This window comes from Symphalangus syndactylus, chromosome 14, assembly GCF_028878055.3.
Source record: "Symphalangus syndactylus isolate Jambi chromosome 14, NHGRI_mSymSyn1-v2.1_pri, whole genome shotgun sequence".
NCBI lineage: Eukaryota > Metazoa > Chordata > Mammalia > Primates > Hylobatidae > Symphalangus > Symphalangus syndactylus.
The window spans coordinates 36,547,373-36,567,279 of NC_072436.2; the positions used below are offsets into that span (position 1 = coordinate 36,547,373).

General features: G+C 47.4%; 1 protein-coding gene across 4 annotated transcripts; it reads right to left on the reverse strand.

Moving 5' to 3' along the window:
- Positions 1-390: 390 nt before the first annotated feature.
- Positions 391-17,819, reverse strand: GGCX (gamma-glutamyl carboxylase). 4 transcript variants are annotated; one of them, XM_055243560.2, is made up of 15 exons: positions 16,665-17,819; positions 16,094-16,264; positions 13,871-14,029; positions 13,386-13,551; positions 11,135-11,213; positions 10,460-10,566; positions 9,119-9,282; positions 8,209-8,474; positions 7,916-8,047; positions 7,393-7,544; positions 6,786-6,955; positions 6,454-6,584; positions 5,900-6,047; positions 5,530-5,725; positions 391-5,103 (listed from the first exon to the last, which is right to left on the reverse strand). In XM_055243560.2, the coding sequence occupies exons 1-15, from the start codon at positions 16,705-16,707 to the stop codon at positions 4,911-4,913; spliced, it is 2,277 nt and encodes a 758-aa protein (XP_055099535.1). In that variant the 5' UTR covers positions 16,708-17,819; the 3' UTR covers positions 391-4,910. The 4 variants fall into 4 exon arrangements, with proteins under 4 accessions (XP_055099535.1, XP_055099536.1, XP_055099537.1 ...); XM_055243561.2 differs by having other exon boundaries at positions 5,530-5,719; positions 16,665-16,804; XM_055243562.2 differs by lacking the exon at positions 16,094-16,264 and having other exon boundaries at positions 16,665-16,803.
- Positions 17,820-19,907: the final 2,088 nt, after the last annotated feature.

Genomic DNA, 19,907 nt, shown 5'->3' on the forward strand with positions numbered 1-19,907 from the left:
ATTGCAGCAGCCATTCAATGCCATTTTTAAGTTTTCAACTAAGGGCTTCAAACCATTAAAGGCATAAAAACCACTAAAAGTATTAACCTGGAAGTGGTAATGTCCAAGTCTTGGCAATTTGAGCCTTTTAATCTGCATACATTTTTAAATTATGAGCTTAGTTTTAAGGGCTGTATGATGTTTCCATTTGAGAAGTTCTGAAACATTTCTAGTCGATAATCTTGCAGAGATAAATATGCAAATGAAATCAACTGAAAATGCTATAAATTTCCAAAGGCTTAAATTTTGTTTATGGCAGGTTGTGTAGAAAATCCATAGACCACACTGCTCTTGAACTTAGGAGCTACATGCATGGAGAATAGCCACTGGGAATAGATTTCTAGCAACATCTGAATGGTAGTCCAGCTTTTTACTCGTCCTGCAAATGTAGAGCCAAGGAGTGCTTGCTTATGCCTGTTTGCATGGAGGCTTAAAAACTTGGAAATCTGGAGGCTGGGCACAGTGGCTTACGCCTATAATCCCAGCACTTTGGGAGGCCAAGGCATGCAGATCACAAGACCATCCTGGCTAACACAGTGAAACCCCGTCTCTACTAAAAATACAAAAAATAAGCCAGGCGCCTGTATTCCCAGCTACTCAGGAGGCTGAGGCAGAATGGCGTGAACCCTGGAGGTGGAGCTTGCAGTGAGCTGAAATCGTGTCACTGCACTCTGGCCAGGGCAGCAGAGTGAGACTGTCTTTAAAAAAAGCCTTGGAAATTTGGGTATGGTAGCTTACGCCTGTAATCCCAGCACTTTGGAAGGCTAATGGCGGGTGGATCACCTGAGGACAGGGTTTGATACCAGCCTGGCAAATGGTGAAACCCCGTCTCTACCAAAAACACAAAAATTAGCTGGGTGTGGTGGCAGGCACCTGTAATCCCAGCTACTCAGGAGGCTGAGGCAGGAGAATCACTTGAACCCAGGAGGCAGAGGTTGCAGTGAGCTGAGATGGTGCCACTGCACTCCAGCCTGGGCCAGAGGAAGGCTCCTTCTCAAAAAACTTGGAAATCTGTTGGGAAGTAGGGGGAGGGCAAGGTTAAAACCTATGCAGGTGTATCAATTAGACTTGTTCCAACTTGAGAACCTGAATTTTGCATGTAATTGAAATGTTCCAGAACAAGTCTGGCAGTTTCATAAGGGAGTTTTTAGATGCCAATACATTGCAGATAACCATATTGGCTACATTAGGGGAATGAGCATGAATAGGTGCCTCTAAGTTGGTAGAATAGCATGAGAAGTTTTCAAAAGTAACCGCTTTAAGGTTATGTTCAGTATTTGCTAAGTAAACAAAGATTCCCCAACCTTCAGGGAGCCTGTAGACTAAGGGGATAGTGTTGTCCTGCCCAGCCTAGGGGAAAAGTATCCTGAAGGTTAATAAGGTGGTGGATGAACATTAGGCCACAGAGAGCAGAGGGAAAGCATAACAGCAGGGGATAATAAGGGTGATTATAGTTTAGAAAGCATGAAAGTATGACTTAAGGGAATGTCTTTTTTTTTTTTTTTTTTTTTTTTTGAGACGGAGTCTCGCTCTTTCACCCAGGCTGGAGTGCAGTGGCGCGATCTCGGCTCACTGCAGGCTCCGCCCCCCGGGGTTCACGCCATTCTCCTGCCTCAGCCTCCCTTGTAGCTGGGACTACAGGCGCCTGCCACCTCGCCCGGCTAATTTTTTGTATTTTTAGTAGAGACGGGGTTTCACCGTGTTAGCCAGGATGGTCTCGATCTCCTGACCTTGTGATCCGCCCGCCTCGGCCTCCCAAAGTGCTGGGATTACAGGCGTGAGCCACCGCGCCCGGCCCGGGAATGTCTTTAGGTTGAACATTCTGTATATAACCTGCCTTTCTAAAAAGTTTCAAAGGGGATGGATACCCATCAGGGGCAAAGATCCAAATCCTGAGGGTAGAATGAAGATGTACACTAAAGTCTTTTGGCTAAAAGGACATTGATAGCCCATTTTTAGAATGGCTACAGTTGCAACCCAACTCTACCCCACTGAACAGCTTTTATTACCAGTATTTACATGACCACTTTTTCTTTCCACTTCACCCTACCCCAACATCTTCCTTGGGAAAATTGGTCAGAGAGGTGGTATACTAACAGTTTAGGGAAGGGCAGCATCCTTGCCCATATTTAGAAAAATACTTTTTCAAGTGTCTTCTCCCAAATAACTCTTGGGACTTTTGTTACCAGTCAAGTAGGTACAGTGAGTTTGGCAAACAGAAAGAAAGAGCTAAACTTGCTGGCAAACAACATAGTGGCAAGGTATCTTCTATCATGTTAGTATGAGGGAAGATCTGCAAAAGGATTGAAAATCAGCGTCCCTCTCACCCATTCTTACAAAGTAATCAGGGGACCCTGTGCCACAGCCATTGCTTGCCCATATAATACCTTGAATGAATTAGGGATTTTCCACCAAACCCCATTTGGCCTCCTCAGTGGTGGGGGAGGGTGGCAATCTGCTTGACAACTAACATGTCGGCCCTGTCCTGGTCTATCCCTAACTAGATGCTAATACAAACGTTGAAAATACAGATATAGGTAGTGATGAAAACAGATTTGGCTGGGCATGGTGGCTCACACCTGTAATCCCAGCCCTTTGGGAGGCCAAGGCAGGTGGACACTTAAGGTCAGGAGTTTGAGACCAGCCTGGCCAACGTGGGAAACCCCATCTCTACTAAAAATGCAAAAATTAGTTGGGTGTGGTGGGGGGCACCTGTAGTCCCAACTACATGGGAGGCTGAAGTGGAAGAATCGTTTAAACCCAGGAGGTGGAGGCTGCAGTGAGCCAAGATTGTGCCACTGAACTCTAGCCTGGGTGACAGAGTGAAACGCTGTCTTTAAAAATTATAGATTCAGGCCGGGCGCGGTGGCTCACGCTTGTAATCCCAGCACTTTGGGAGGCCGAGGCGGGCGGATCACGAGGTCAGGAGATCGAGACCACAGTGAAACCCCGTCTCTACTAAAAATACAAAATTAGCCGGGCGTGGTGGCGGGTGCCTGTAGTCCCAGCTACTCAGAGAGGCTGAGGCAGGAGAATGGCGTGAACCCGGGAGGTGGAGCTTGCAGTGAGCCAAGATAGCGCAACTGCACTCCAGCCTGGGCGACAGAGCAAGACTCCGTCTCAAAAAAAAATATATATATATAGATTCAAGAGGTATCCAGGAGGTAAAACTGATGGGACTTGGCAATTATAAGAAATGCAAGGAAAATGGAAGAGTCAAGGCTGATGACCTAGAGATAACAGCTTGGCTAAGGTATAGAGCTGCCATTCAATAATAAAGAATAAGCAAGTCTGAGGTGGGGATGAATGTAAGTTCTGTTTAGGATGAACTGAGCTTGACAGCCCTGTGGGATATCCAGGTGGAACTTAGACCTATACGTCTAGGGCACAGGAAAGAAACCTAGCATGGTTGGAAATCCTGGAGTAGACACAATCATCTGAAGTATGTATACTGAAAAAGCAGTTGCTTAGGAAAGAACCCCAGGAACACTGTCCAAGGACGAGTGGGGGAGAGTATGGGAAGAGAAGCCTGCAAAGAGATGCAATCATTTACAGAAGTTACTGAGACTGCCAATTTACTACCAGTCTCTGCTACAAGTCCATGAGCTCCCAAAGCAGGGATCCTTTTTTATAACCCTGCATTCTCGCTTCCTAGCTCAGTGCTAACCCTTTGAATTTTCACTGAACTGAGGAGCTTCCTGAGTTACCCTTGTACACCCAAACCTACAAAATGTCTAAGCATTCCCTAATCCCTTACTAAATTTGGTTAATTCTTACTTTACCTCCCCTTCTGCTCACCAAAGGCTAGAATAATACCAAATACTAAGCTTATTTTTAGAGAAAATCTAGCAATCATCTAGATTTCCTTATTTAACTTTGATGCTGCTATTCTGACTGCTCTCATAACTGCTAGTGAAACACTTACTGGGTGTATATAGATAATAGGAACAAAGAAGGAACCAAAATTGCAATGAAGATAAATTACTTTGTGTGCATTTACAGCCTGACCACCATCCAATTATACTTTTAATTAAGAAAACACGTTTTAAGCTGCATTATTTCAGATTATCAGTGATTCTGAAAATTACAAGCGGCAGGGTGCAGGACCTTAAGTCAAACAGACGTTAAGTTCAAACCATCAGTCCATCCCTCACTAGCTGTATGTCTTTGGGCAAATTATTTTACCTCTCAGCCTAATGTGATAATGCAGGTAACACTGCTCATGCGGTGTGTAGCACATAGCAAACACTTGGGAACAGTTAGCTATCCATCGTGGTACATTAAATTGCTTTTCCCCAAGAGCCACTTTATTTATTTATTTTGAGACGAAGTCTTGCTCTGTTGCCCAGGCTGGAGTAAGGTGGCTCAATCTCGGCTCACTGCAACCTCCGCCTCCTGGGCCCAAGTGATTCTCATGCCTGTCTCCTGGGTAGTTGGATTACAGGCACCCGCCACCATGTCTGGCTAATTTTTGTATTTTTAGTAGAGATGGGGTTTTGCCATGTTGGCCAGGCTGGTCTCGAACTCCTGGCCTCAAGTGATCTGCCCACCTCAGCCTCCCAAAATGCTGGGATTACGGGCGTGAGCCACAGCACCCAGCCCCCAAAAAGCCACTTTAAACCTTATCCTAGGAGGACAGTTTCACATTGCTTCTAACCTCCTCCTGGCCTCTTAATCTTGGGTTGTTAAATCTTATTTGCTTTATTTCCTTGGTTCCTCTAAGTTGTAATCTCAGAGTTAAAACCAGCTTTAGACCACCCCCCTAAAAAAAAGCAAAAAACTTTTGAGAATTTTTTTCAAATAAATGTCCATTGCATAGAATGGGTCTGTGACTGGCTGCTTCTACATCTGCACCCAACATCTGGCCCCCTTCAGAACTCTGAGTGGACAGGATCAGGATTTGACTCAGGAGGATTAGGATGTGAAGAATCCATGTTTGAGGGACTCAGTTCTCCAACTGGCTCAAAGGGTCTCAAGTTTGCGTAAGTCACCTCCTGGGCCAGCTGCTCCAGGGAAGGGCGGCCTAATATCAGATTTCGAAGTGAGATACAAGTCATCAGGAAGCTGAAAAACAGGAAAAAGCCGACCAAGTTCAAACTCCTGTTTCACCAGAAGAATTTCAGCTAAAGCCCTTAGAAGGCACCTGGTCCTCGCTCCTCCCACACAGGCATATATGGGAATCTCCCCGCAAGTGACCCTTCATCTCCCAGCTGGGGGGGTACCCCACTCTTTATACAGTCTGGTAGAGGATTCCAGGATAGGGTAAGAACAGCCCACAGAGGCTGGAGATAAGCTGAGGCAGAACAAGAAAGCAGGCCATCAGATATAGGCCACTTATTCTTCCAGTAAATCAAGAAGAATGGCAGGAAAAGATATCTAGAGCTAAACTGTCCTTTCCTGTATGACAGTCTCTAGAGTTACTCTCCCCAGGGGAAAGTTACCAAGCTTGCCAACATATGATGGCAATGACAAATACTGTTGTGAACTTACCTGCGGCGAAAGACATAGAGCTTTCGCAACAAGAAGCGGAAGAATCGCTCATGGAAAGGAGTATTTCGCCGGCGTTCAATCTCCTGAAGCCTTTGTTGGCGTCTAAGAAAGGTCTGAACCAGAGGTGTTGGCTCAGGGCCCCTTTTTACTTCCCCTTCCAACAGAGGCTGCAGCTCTGGGGGTAGAGGCCCTGTTTCTGCCCGGAAGACAGAAAAAAGAGGAATCACTGAGATGGATCACTCTCTCCCCTTAGAACTCCCCTTCTGCCAGCTAGAGACTTCAAGTTCATTCTTGAATGGCTAGAACATCATTCATAACCCTGACTTCTTGAAACCAGAGGCTATCTCAGCCCAAATGTTCATACACTCACCACTTCCATTCTCCACCTTTTCCTTTAATTCTTGAAGATATGCCAGGTCTTGCTCCAGTGCAAGCTCTGTAGTGTTGACATAGATGTACATGTAGCAAGAAGGGCTAGGTGATGTCGTATACACCTTATGGTACTCACCAGCAGGCAACTGACAAGGGAGAAGAAATGGATAAATTTCATCAGCTTTTCTCTAGCCAGCTTATGGCCTCCCTACTCTATGACTCTTGGCTTCTTTCTATTCAATTGTGTTTTGGAATCGAAAGTAATTGACCTCTAGAATCCTGGACGAGGCTATTCACAGTCCCAGGGGCCCTTGTTTTTTGAGCTCCACTGCATTACTGCTATGGTAAAATATTTTCAGTTTATAATAAATGAATCTTGCTCATCTAAGCTTTCTGCCATTGTTTTTTAAATTGTTAGAGATGGGGTCTCACTATGTTTCTCAGGCTCACAGTGAATTCCTGGTTTCCCGCCTCAGCCTCCTAAGAAGCTGGGATTACTGGTGTGAGCCACTGTACTCAGTTCTTTCTGCTGTTGTTAATCCCAGCAAATACCTGCATTTTTTCTCCCTCTCGAAGAGTCTGGTTCTTCTGTTCTGCCACAAGCTCCACAGTCACTTCCCCCTGCAGCAGCTGGATGCTAGTGTTGCCCAGGTCTTCACTCACAAAATTCTCCAAGTGCAGTCCTGCCAGACCAACAGAGTTCATCATCCCACCCCATGGCAGAGTGAACTCACTCCCAGCCAGAACAGAGACATCACATTTTTACCACCATCATCCCCTTAGGTTTCAAAAACATTCCCTCTCCCCTCCTACCACATGGAATGTCCCTGGCCAAGGAAGCCAGAAGGAAAGACAGAAAAGCCTCTCCTCACTTTCCTCCATACCAGGGAAATCTGCAATGAAGACCACCTCAGTGTGGTTGTCCAGGCTGCTCTTGATTTCCTGTAACTTGGCCCTCCAGGGAGACAGGTCCATCAAGAGTGGTTGCACCCAGGATGTGCGCTGAAAGGGGGACCAAGCGGCCTGCACGATGTCCACACGAGGGTCAAAAATCCTTAGGAAAGGAAACCATGTTCTAAGGACATCACAGCCACCAACCTACCAGAACTTCCAGTTCTCTCCCTTTCATCATCATTCCTAAGGACAGGGAATAGAAGGAGAAGAAATTGCCTGTGTCAGCATGTTATTGCCAGTCCAGGGCACAGAGAGAAGGCAGAAGAGCTCTGGAGCACTGGGAATAATGGGGGTTAGTGGCTACCTGAGAAGGCATTGTGTCAACAGTGTCTAAAAGAACAAGTCAACTCACTTTTCTCCTGGATGATGGTGCCCCCTGCTGGAAGCAACCAGCTATGCCCACAACCAGATCAATGGGGACATGCACTAGAGGAAGGACAGCTTTTTAAGCAAGACAATACCAGGAAGCAAGGGCTGTTCATCTTGGTAAAAAGAACTGTGCTTCATTTTTTCCCACTCTCTGCTCCCCTTGCCCACCTCTGCTGGAAGCGGTCATTGATGGAGACCCAAATATCAAAGTAGATCTGGGGCTCAGTGACATTATACTTGGGAAGCAGGCGGCTCAGGCAAGTGGCATATTGCTTCAGCATGTCTGCATGATCCTTCCATCGCCGACTCTGTGTAAATACCTGCCCCAAACCCCCATATTAGTCCCACCTCATCATTATCAACTTCCAAGACAGGTCATGCACTGCCAAGGGCACAATGAGATCCCTGCCTGCTGCCTATTCTGGCTAGAAAAAAATGGAACTTGCCTTTGGGAATGAATTTTTCATTGTTGGGCTAGTGGTGCTTACTTTTCCTGAATCTAATCTCAGTTCAAGGAAATGAATGCATTGCCCTATCTCAATCCACACAAAAGATAGTTCAATCTGGCTCTTGAGAAAAGGCAAAGCAGATTCAAATTTGTTTTGCTTTATGGTGTGTGTAAGACAAAACCAGACCCCAAAGCACAAGGGGGCTCTGAAGAACAGTAAATTGTCAGCATCAGACATCTCACCCCAGGGTTAAGGTAGCCCAGTTCGCCAGTGCGGCCATCACGGTAGGTAATCTTCACGTGCTGGTGGGAGCGGGAGTGCACCATCATGTCCCAGGAATAGCCATACAGCCCATTTGTCCAGTTGTTATAGCCCTGGGAAGGCAGCGCAGAGGGGAATCAGCTCAATGCTTCCCACACTGACCCCATCCCCTACCAAGAAGGGGCTGCAAAACCAGCCCCATTCTTTCCCAACTGTTGTCATCCATTCCTTTCTAAGCCCCGCCTTTGCTGTACACTCCACAGCCCCTACAAACCTGGGTGAGAAAATGAGAATAGGGCAGGAATAGCTGCTCCAAGAGGTAGAGCAGGGTGAAGGCAGCTCCCAGCTGATGGCGCAGCCCTGGCTTCTGGCTACTTTTGCCCCGGCTCCTCTTATACACACAGGAAACACTGGGCTGAGGGGCTGCCTTGAGAGGCAGCAGTTCTTGCAACCTTTGGGGGCAGTAGGACACCAGCTTCCGAGGCCACTCAGGGGAGCAGAAGAGAGGGCTGCTGGCCAGCATGACGTAGGAGAACATACCTAGGAAAGCAGGGAGAAAATACGTATTTCAGGAGTTTGGTTGGGCCTCTTCAACCCTGTTCCCTTAGGAGACTTCTCCCAGGTGTTCCACTGAAAAGGAAAGTAGTTCTTTTTTTTGTTGAGACAGAGTCTTTCTCTGTCACCTAGGCTGGAGTGCAGTGGCGTGATCTCAGCTCACTGCAATCTCTGCCTCCTGGGTTCAAGCGATTCTCTTGCCTCAGCCTCCCAAGTAGCTGGGATTACAGGCATGCGCCACCATGCTCAGCTAATTTTTGTATTTTTAGTAGAGACGGGGTTTCACCATGTTGGCCAGGCCGGTCTCGAACTCCTGACCTCAGGTGATCCACCCGCCTCGGCCTCCCAAAGTGCTAGGATTACAAACCTGAGCCACCACGCCCGGCCAGAAAGTAGTTCTTAATTGTAAGATATTTGTTCTTCCTGGAGATTACCTACTGTACAACATACTAACTGAGCCCAGAAGCTCCAATCCTCTTATCCCCATTTATGCCTACTTCATAGTGACTGCCCTGTGTTCAATTTAGCTCCTGCTCACATCACCCTCTCCCACTCCCAAACAATGCCTCTGGCTAGTCCCTTCCTGCAAAACTGTGGTTCCTGTTTCCTACCAGGCTACAGGTACTGACCAATGCTGAAAAGCTGGGAATTCATGCAGTGGAAGTAGGACACAAAGAAGAGGCCAATGGATCTTGAGGCATCAAAAAAGAGCAGGAAACCAGCTGAGAGGTCAAGCAGCAGCCCACCCCAGTGCACGACCAGCAGGCTAGTCAGCTCCTCAGACAACAGCAGTCTGCAAACACATGGAGAAAGTTCAAGCACCAGCCCACTGGAGAACACATCAAAGTACATTCACAGCACAAATGTGCCTTGGCTACTCCAGTGGCTGGGTATATGCCTAAGGTACGTAATCCACCCATGAAGACACTCCTCTAGGTTGTTTGTTGTTGTTGTTGTTGTTGTTGTTGTTGAAACGAAGTTTCACTCTGTCGCCTAGGCTGGAAGGCAGTGGCATGATCATGGTGCACTGTAGCCTCAAACTCCTGGGCTCAAGCAATCCTCCTGCCTCAGCCTCCCAAGTAGCTGGGACCACAGGCACATGCCACCACGCCTAGCTGTTTTTTTTAATTTTTTTGTAGAGACAGGGTCTTATGTTGCTCAGGCTGGTCTTGAACTCCTAGGCTCAAGCAATCCTCCTACCCCAGCATCCCAAAGTGCCGGGATTACAGGCATGAGCCACCATGCCCAGCCCCCTCTACGTTTTCACACACTTTAGGTGTTCAATGTTTTCTAACATATCCTATGTAATAAGCAAGGGCAGATCTCCTAGGACAAAATTTGACTGAGATGTGTGTGTGTTGTGGAAGGGAGGTTCCCCACGGAGGTCATGAGTGAGAGGACACTTTAAAAGGTGAATGCTTGGCTAACATCATAATGAAGTCAAACTTCAGGAACTGGAAAATAACAGGGAAGAAGAAAGAGAATAAAGTAAAACAAAAGGAAAGAAGAAATGGGAAGAAGACAGAAATCAGAAAGGTGACCCTTTGTTTTGTGGAAGTGGTAACAATGGTTTTGTCAGAGCCTGAACAGTGAGTGCCCATCTTCTCAGTACATCAGCTGCAGGGCTCTGATGGGAGGCTAGAGTGGCAAGGCAAGGACACAGGCACCATCCAAGGCAGCTGCTGAGGGCACTGGCTCACTCACCAAGTCAGCCAGTTCTGGCTCTTTCCTTTCCTTTTTAAATTTCTTTTCCTTTCTTGCCCATCTATACCATGTATCTCCCAAGAGCAGCTAGGGCTCAATTTTTTGATACCACTGACTCTGCTTCTGCTGAATAGGGAGATGAGTGGACAAAGGAAGGCATGTGGCAAATTCAGGCAAAGTAGGAACAGGTGCCATTACTGAGAGAGATGAGTCACCTGCTCTGTTACCCATGCCTCAAAGAGACCTCCACCATGACTGCCACTCACTTGAAGGGACTGAAGAGCCAGTGCCGGGACAAATATTCCATGGAATAGCCTTCAACCCAGTCTGCATCCAGCTTTTTCACACCCGCAATGAAGTACACAATGAAGATCTGAAAATAAAATGTAACACAAAGTTCAAGCAAAAAGAATCTTTTCTACAGATAGGCAAGAATAAAATAAGGAGCATATAGTTAGGACAACTTGAATCCATGCTCCTGAGTTACAGTCCTTGACCCAAATAATCTACTTATATATTTTTTTAAATGAATAAAATAAATACTGATCTGAGTCCAGGGCCCAAGGAAGAATAGACCCCGTCTCCTATTCATTCATTCAGAAATTCACCTCATCCAAACAGCATTTATTGACATCCAACCAATGCCAGCGACAGTATCAGGCACCAAGGAAGAAGTCATAAAGCACACACTGAATCCTTTCTCTTTGTCATGAGGATTCCAATCTAGCAGGGACAAAGCTCTAGTCTTTCCTTGACAAATGAGAGAATTCAGAGATTAAGGGATTAGAAAAAATGAGAAGCCAGCCTAGCTTTCCAGCAGAGGGTAAAAACTAAAAACAGAAGATCCAGGGAGGCAGCGGAGAGTGTAGTCTGGCAGTGGGATGGCCATGCTGACCACATGGCTGTCAAGGAGCTCCTCCTTCTGTCCTAAAATGCTGTACCTGGCCACGCAGCACTGCATAGTTCCAAAGGGGCACGTGGGCATTCCTCCTACGCGCATTCAGCAGACCGTCCACAGACCTATACCGAGGGAGGTAAACATTGAGGGGGGAGCTGCTTAATGCACCTACATCTCCATCTTTCCTTTTATACACGATAATCCTATCTATCCTGGGCACATCTCCCATATCCTCCCTGGTTATTCTGAGACCTTTTAGAATTATATGAGCAAATTCTAACGTGAGTATACAAGTCATAGAAGAAATATTGCTACTAAGTTATAACAGCAAAAAGTTCAGTATTTCTTGTTAGCTCACAGTTGAGTTTGTTCTAATGGATCAAATCAGGAAAAAAGGACTACAATACTAGAAAATTACTGAAAAAGGGGAGGAATTTGATGGAGTGTTTGAAAAGCTATGTGTGTGTAAATAAATATGCAGTGTATTATCTTTAAAAAAAAAATCAAAACACTCAACAGCAGAGTAACACACAACATAAACTAACATTTCATAGACCTGCATGCCAGGATCCAGTATAAGAGGGTCCCTGCTAACAGCTTGTATTCTGGAAGAGAACTGATAGACCCAGGCTACTAACACCAGATGTACTCTGGGGAAGCAGAAGCAAAGCAAGTTTTCAAGAAGTAGAAGCTGGGAAAGGGGCAGCTTACACTGTGGTCAAGAGCACTGGACTCTGCAGTCATGAACACCTGGACTCACTTCTGTTTCTTAACTGTTAGCTGACCTTAGGCAAATTCTTCACTCATCGATAATACTTAGCTTCTTTATCTTTAAAATGTGAACAGGCCAGGCTCAGTAGCTCATACCTATAATACCAACATTTTGGGAAGCTAAAGCGAGAGAATCGCTGGAGCCTAGGAGTTTGAGGTTGCAGTGAGCTATGACTGTACCACTGCATTCTGGCCTCGGTGACAGAGCAAGACCCTGACTCCAAAAACATAAAATGTGAACAGCACCATCGACCTTATAGGGTTTTAATGAGGAAAAACTCTAAATATTTAGTATAGTGCCTGCGATGTGGAAAACCCTGAATAAATGATAAGTGATTTTTTCAAAACGCATAAAGTCATAAAAATGGAACTTTTGACTAGCCTGAGCAACATAGTGAGATCCCATCTCTACAAAAAATTTTAAAAATTAGCTGAGTGTGGTGGCACACACCTGTTGTTCCAGCTACTCGGGAGGCTGAGATGGAAGGATCACCTGAACCCAAGAAGGTTGAGGCTGCAGTGAGCTATGATCACGCCACTGCACTCTAGCCTGGGCGACACAGTGAGACGCCATCTCAACAAATATTCCCACAACGGAACTTTTCAGAGATATTCTATCAAAACTGCCTCTTAATTCTCTATGATCAGAGCTGGCCATTCTGAATGAGTTTCAAGTTTTACCAAGGGGGTTTTGTATGTGTGTATTAACAAATAGGCCAGGCACAGTGGCTCATGCCTGTAATCTCAGCACTTTGGGAGGCCAAGGTGGGAGGACTGCTTGAGCCCAGAAGTTCAAGACCAGCCTGGGCAACAAAGAAAGACTCCATCTCTATTTAAAAATAAATAAATAAAAAGAAAAATAAATAAAACTTAATGACTGTTAATGAATTCAATGTTTGAGATTTTTTTTCCCCATACTCATGTTATTGACACCTATTTTATTGCTTTTCACTCAACACATAAAGAATCCTTAACGTCAACTGCCCTACCACCTTATCTCCAAATCCCTTCTCCACCTCCCCTTAGAGACAGTCACCTAAGCCAGAAATAGGGAAGGGCTACCTCCTCCCAGAACAGCAATGCTGAGCAGCCCTCTTCTCCTGACATGATCTCTGCCTCACAGCAACTTCTACTTTTGGCTCTAACTCTGCCCTTCTGGACTCACCCAGAGAAAGTCTGCTCCCTCTTCTACATAACCACCCTTAAAGTATCTGAAAACAGCCATGTCTGGCTTTAGTATTCTGTTTTTCTCTCTAAGAGGGTTACAAGAGGTGAATAAATCAAGGCACCTGGGGAGATATGGAAAGACTGAAGGGGTGGGATGGAGCCATTTTGCTTTGTGTCATCCCAAGTGCTCCAACTAGTTGGCCCTTTCCCCTCCCAAATCCACCTAGATCAAAGTGACCTTGTAACCATACTTTGCAAAGTGTGACTGAAAAATTCCAGAACCTCACTGGGCCCCTATCTCTGATAACCATCCTGACCCAGCCAACCCCCACCCCTTTGTCCCCCCAGACTCATACCAGTAGTGGTTTGCATCCATGAATGTCAGCTGAAAGGCCAACAACCCATACAGATAGGAGTGGTTGTTCCATGATGTCTTGTCCAGGAGAAACACATACCAGTATGGCAGCAGGAATAACACACAGCTTATCCGGTAGCACAGGCCCAGCATCATGCCCAGTGCCCCTGGGATTTGTAGGGAGAGGATTAAGAGGTCAAGAGATCACCACAGGCCCAGTTTCCCTGGACCAGGATATGGTTGGAATTAAGAAAAATCAAGCATTGTATAATCAGATAAAACTAAATGAAAATTAAATGTTATTTTAATATTTTAAAAAGAATTATGGGATCACAGCTTAAGTGACACACAGGTCAACAGCATGAAATTGAACACAGCAGAAGTGAAATAAGGTGCCAAAGACTTTGACCATTCACCAGCATGCTTCTATTTCTGTGTTTCTGGCGGGCCAGTCAATATTTCCATCTCTCCCACAGTTCCCCTCACCCAGAAACATGATGCTGTAGACAAGATACATCCAGTCAAGTGGCAGTGGGCGTAGGGCATCCAGCAAGGGGAAGCGGCACACATCCAGCCCATCAAGGTATTTTCGGTCCAGGGAGCTGAGCCCCCGCTCCTGGGGAATGTCTAGCACCATCAAGAACCCTAAGAAGGCAATAGGGGAGTTGGTCATTGGGCCTCAGCTAAGGAAGCAGTAGAATACAGTGGAACATAGTTGAGAGTGTGCAGCTCCAGGGTCAGACTTCTTTTCTAATCTTGGCTCTGCCATTTATTCGGTATTAATTATTGAGTGCCTACTCTGCACAGTACTACATCTGTTGTGCCATCTAGAACAGCCCCTGCAGCTCAGTTAACCAATTCCCCCATTTGTGAGAAGGGGAATACATCACAGGACTACAGAGAGGATTAAATTACAGAAATGCACAAAATGCTATAAAAACTGTTAGGGTCTTTTTTTTTTTTTTTTTTTTGAGACGGAGTCTCGCTCTGTCACCCAGGCTGGAGTGCAGTGGAGCGATCTCAGCTCACTGCAAGCTCCACCTCCCGGGTTCACGCCATTCTCCTGCCTCAGCCTCTCCAAGTAGCTGGGACTACAGGTGCCCGCCACCACGCCCGGCTAATTTTTTGTATTTTCAGTAGAGACAGGGTCTCACCGTGGTCTCGATCTCCTGACCTCGTGATCCGCCCGCCTCAGCCTCCCAAAGTGCTGGGATTACAAGCGTGAGCCACCACGCTCGGCCACTGTTAGGGTCTTGACAGCAGTAAAGATCCATCCTATTGAGCTTCAGAAAGTGCTCTGGGAGGCCAGGCATGGTGGCTCACACCTGTAATCCCAGAACTTTAGGAGGCTGAGGTGGGCAGATCACTTGAGGTTGGGAGTTCGAGACCAGCCTGACCAACGTGGAAAAACCCCGTCTCTACTAAAAATACAAAAAAATTAGCCAGGTGTGGTGGTGCATGCCTGTAATCCCAGCTACTTGGGAAGCTGAAGCAGGAGAATCACTTGAACCTGGGAAGCGGAGGTTGCAGTGAGCCAAGATCACACCATTGCACTCCAGCCTGGGCAACAAGATCGAAACTCTGTCTCAAAAAAAAAAAAAAAAAAGAAAGAAAGAAAGTGCTATGGGAGTGCTTCTCAACCTTTTCTGCTTCCTGGCACACTCCAAAAACAGTTGCATTTCATCAACACCCTGGGAATAAACAGGAGAGGTTACTCAGATCAGGAAGCCAGCTTGAGATAAGGCAGGGTTTCTCAACTTTAGGACTAGTCACATTTTGGGCTGGTTAATTATTTATTGAGGGGGATTATCCAATGCACTACAGGACATTTAGGAGCATCCCTGACCTCTATAGAGATGCCAGCAGCCACCTATTCTTCCTCCCCCAAGTTGTGACAACTAAAAATGTCTCTAAACATTGCCAAATGTCTCCCAGGGAGCAAAACTCCCTCCAGTTGAGAACTACTGGGTTAAGGGGACTAATATCTCTGCACATCTGTAAACCATTCCAAGCACACCATGCTGTGGCCTCAGTTAAGAAGCTCTTGATTAGGGAGTCACAGCCAAAATGTATGGTCCCTGTGGCCCCCGCTCTGTTTCTCTGAGTCTTCTGGGCAACTTCATGCCACAAGCAAAATGGGTCACTGCTGCCTCGCCTCTACATATCATATAGCATTTCTAGCTGGGTGTGTGGCTCACACCTGTAATCCCAGCACTTTGGGAGGCCGAGGCAGGCGGATCACCTGAGGTCAGGAGTTCGAGACCAGCCTGGTCAACATGGTGAAACCCCGTCTCTACTAAAAACACACACACACACACACACACACACACACACACACAAATTAGCCGGGTGTGGTGGTGGGCGCCTGTAATTCTAGCTACTCGGGAGGCTGAGGTAGGAGAATCGCTTGAACCCGGGTAGCAGAGGTTACAGTGAGCCAAGATAGCGCCATTGCACTCCAGCTTGGGCAATAGGAGCGAAAGTCCGTCTAAGAAAAAAACAAACAAAAAAAGCATTTCTGGCCACCAAGTAAATCCTAACTGTAGGAGACAAAGCAGGTTTAATCCTAAACTTCGCAAAGACCTCTTCTTTTATACCAATGTCTTCAGCTCTGAGGAAACGGGAGCTAAGTCAACTTGCAACCAAAAAATAGACGACTGTCATTCTCTACTCCCAACCGAATTGCTCCCAGCCATAAACTGGACTCACCAAAAAGAAAACGAAAGACAGCCAGGCTTGCAGGGTCCGTTGGTCTATTCAACAGGGTCACCAGCCTCCGCCAGCTGGACAAATCTGTCCACTCAAAACCCAAGAGTTTCCCCATTCGGCTGTCCTGCCTGGGCCCTGAGATCAGTTCAGCCTTGTCTTTCTGCACTTTATCTGCAACCAACAAATGGAGAAAATGTGTGTGCGGGGGTGGGCTCCACCTCAAATCACAGAAATCACAGCACCAACAGCCCAGAGCTTCCGCCCACCCGGGTTGGCTCAATGAGGTTGCCTCAATGATCTGACTATAGGATACATCCCTGCAGTGCAGCCCCTTCTCCAAGATCCCCCAATATCCCAGAACCCCTCAGACTACAGTCCCCTAACCGCAAAGTGTTCCCGAATGTCATCATCATCCAGAAGCCGCAGGCTGCAAATGTCTCACAGCACGCCCCCTTCCCCACAGAGCCCCCCCCTCGCCTCACATGGAGACACTGAGCGTCCTCCCGCCCCCGCCCTTCTGAGACCAGCGCTCCTAGGAACTCTCCGCCGGAGGGCAGGGTCCTAAGCCTACCTGAGCTGGGTAAGGTCCGCGCGGACCGGGCAGACACCGCCATTGCTCTGCGGAGGAGGCAGGTAGGTCACAGTAGCCGCGTCTGAACGGAGGCCGCCAGGAGAATTTGCTTCCCTAGGCTCCGCCTCCCGACGCGTCAGCAGCTGTGCGGCCGGCCGCAAAGCGCTAGCACTGTCGTAAATACTACCCCTGACCAGCGGCGCCGGATTCCTTGCTTGGCGGCAGGGGGCGGAACAAGGAGCCTTGGAGCGGGGCCAAGATACCCCCTAGTACCTTTGATCTCTAGGCGCACTGCTGGATTCGCCTGTTACGCCTTCCAAGGGGGCCTCTGCTTTTTAAACACTGAAAAGAGTCTGAGTTCCCCAACTTCCTTGGGTACTCCCCGGCCCCATTAGTCCTCTCCGTCCCTCCGTCCCTGCGGTGCTCTCTGGTGTGAGGGATCGGGCGCAAAGGGCAAACTTTTTGTCAGATTGTCGCCGAGTGGAGGACGCGCCTGGAAGGGTTGCCTGGGTTTTGAGCTGTTGCACGACCCCTTCACTTTCTTTTTCAGGACCTGCAAAGAACCGAGGTTTCAAAGCAGTAGGGGCCGGGCACTGCTCTTACTTGTAATCCCAACAGTTTGGAAGGCCAAGGCGGGAGGATCGATAAAGAAAAAAAAAAGGCAACAACAAAAAAAGAAAAAACACTAAAAAAAAAAAAAAAGTTAGCTGTGTGTCGTGGCGCGCTCCTGTGGTTTCGGCTACTCGGGAGGCTGAGGTGGCAGGTTCGCTTGAGCCCAGGGGTTCGAGGCTGCAGCGAGCTGTGATCGCACCACTGCACTCCAGCCTGGGGGACAGAGTGAGACCCCGTCTCAAAAAAAAAAAAAAAGCAAGCCGGGTGCGGCAGCAAGCCTGTAATCCCAGCACTTTGAGAGGCCGAGGCGGCCGGATCACTTGAAGTCGGGAGTTCAAGACCAGCCTGGCCAACATGGTGAAACCCCGTCTGTACTAAAAATACAAAAATAATCCGGGCATGGTGGTGTGCGCCTGTAATCCCAGCTACTCGGGAGGCTGAGGCAGGAGAATCGCTTGAACCTAGGAGGCGGAGGTTGCAGTGAGCCAAGATCGCACCACTGCACTCCAGCCTGGGCGACAGAGTGAAACTCCATCTCAAAAAACAAACAAACAAACAAAAAAACAAAAAAAAAAAACAAAAAACGAAAAAGAAAGAGAAAGGAAAGAAAAGGCGGGAAGAAAAAAGAAAGAAAAAGCAGCCGGGGAAACAGGAACAACATAACTGAAGAGGGGATACAGAGCAAGGGCAGTGAGTAGAGTATGGCCCATCAGGGAAGGTTCTCAGAGGCGAGTCTGGAACAGAATTGAATACCTAAATCTCTCCACTGGGATTAGCCAGCAGGAAAAGACGGCACCCCAGAGAAGCCGTTCTCAAACAGTTTGGTCTTGGGAATCATTTACAGTGTTAGAAATTATAGAAGACCCTAAAAGCTTTGTTAATGTGGGTTATATCTTTCAGTATTTGCCGTATTCGAAATTTTTTTGGCCGGGCGCGGTGGCTCACGCCTGTAATCCCAGCACTTTGGGAGGACGAGGCGGGTGGATCACGAGGTCAGGAGATGGAGACCATCCTGGCTAACACGGTGAAACCCCGTCTCTACTAAAAATACAAAAAATTATCCGGGCGTGGTGGCAGGCGCCTGCAGTCTCAGCTACTTGAGAGGCTGAGGCAGGAGAATGGTGTGAACCCAGGAGGCAGAGCTTGCAGTGAGCCGAGATCGCACCACTGCCCTCCAGCCTGGGCGACAGAGCAAGACGCCGTCTCGAAAAAAAAAAAATTTTTTTGAGGCCAGGCGCCACTGCCTGGAGTCTTACTCTGTCACCCAGGCTGGAGTGCAGTGGTTCGATCTTGGATCACTGCAACGTCCACCTCCCGGGTTCAAGTGATTCTCCTGTCTCAGCCTTCTGAGTAGCTGGGATTATAGACGCCCGCCACCATATCCGGCTCATTTTTTTTGTATTTTTAGTAGAGACGGGGTTTCACTATGTTGGCCAGGCTGGTCTCGAACTCCTGACCTCAGGCGATCCACCCGCCTCTGCCTCCCAAAGTGCTGGGATTACAGGCATGAGCCACTGCGCCCAGCTGGGCTATGTTAATAATATACCAATACTGGCTCATCAGTTATAACAAATGTACCACACTAATGCAAAAAGTTAATAATAGGAAAAATGGGGAGCCTGAAGGGGGATATGGGAACTCTTGGTACTTTCTTCTTCTTCTTTTTTTTTTTCCTTTTTTTTTTTTTGAGACAGTCTGCCTCTGTCGCCTAGGCTGGAGGGGCAATGTCGCAATCTTGACTCACTGCAGCCTTGTCCTTCCGGGCTCAAGTGATCCTTCCACCTCAGCCTCCCAAGTAGCTGGACTACAGGCATGCACCACTGTGCCTGGCTAATTTTTTTTGTTTTTTGTAGAGACGGGGTTTCACCATGTTGCCCAGCCTGATCTCAAACTCCTGAGCTCAAGTGATCCTCCCTCCTTGGCCTCCGAAAGTGCTGGGATTAAAGGCATGAGCCATTGCTCCCAGCCTGGAATTCTCTGTACTTTCTGCTCAATTTTTCTGTAAGCCTAAAATTGTCCCCCCAAAATAGTCTGTTAATTAATTAATTAATTTATTTATTTATTTTGAGATGGAGTCTCGCTCTGTCACCAGGCTGGAGTCCAGTGGCACAATCATGGCTCACCGTAACCTCTGCTTCCCGTATTCAAGTAATTCTGCTTCAGCCTCCTGAGTAGCTGGGACTACAGGCGCGCACCACCATGCCCAGCTAATTTTTGTATTTTTAGTAGAGACGAAGTTTCACCATGTTGGCCAGGATGGCCTTGAGCTCTTGACCTCGTGATCCACCTGCTTCGGCCTCCCAAAGTGCTGGGATTACAGGCATGAGCCACCTGGCCTGGCCTAGTCTGTTAATTTAAAAACAACCATAGACTGGGCACAGTGGCTCATGCCTGTAATCCCAGCACTTTGGGAGGCTGAGGAGGGAGGATTATTTGAGCTCAGGAGTTCGAGACCAGCCTGTGCAACATGGTGAAACCCCATCTCTACAAAAAATTACGAAAAATACAAAAATTAGCCAGGCACAGTGGCACACGCCTGGAGTCCCAGCTACTTAGGAGGCTGAGGTGGGAGGACTGCTTGAGCCCAGGAGGTCGAGGCTGCAGTGAGCTGTCACTGTGCCACTGCACTCC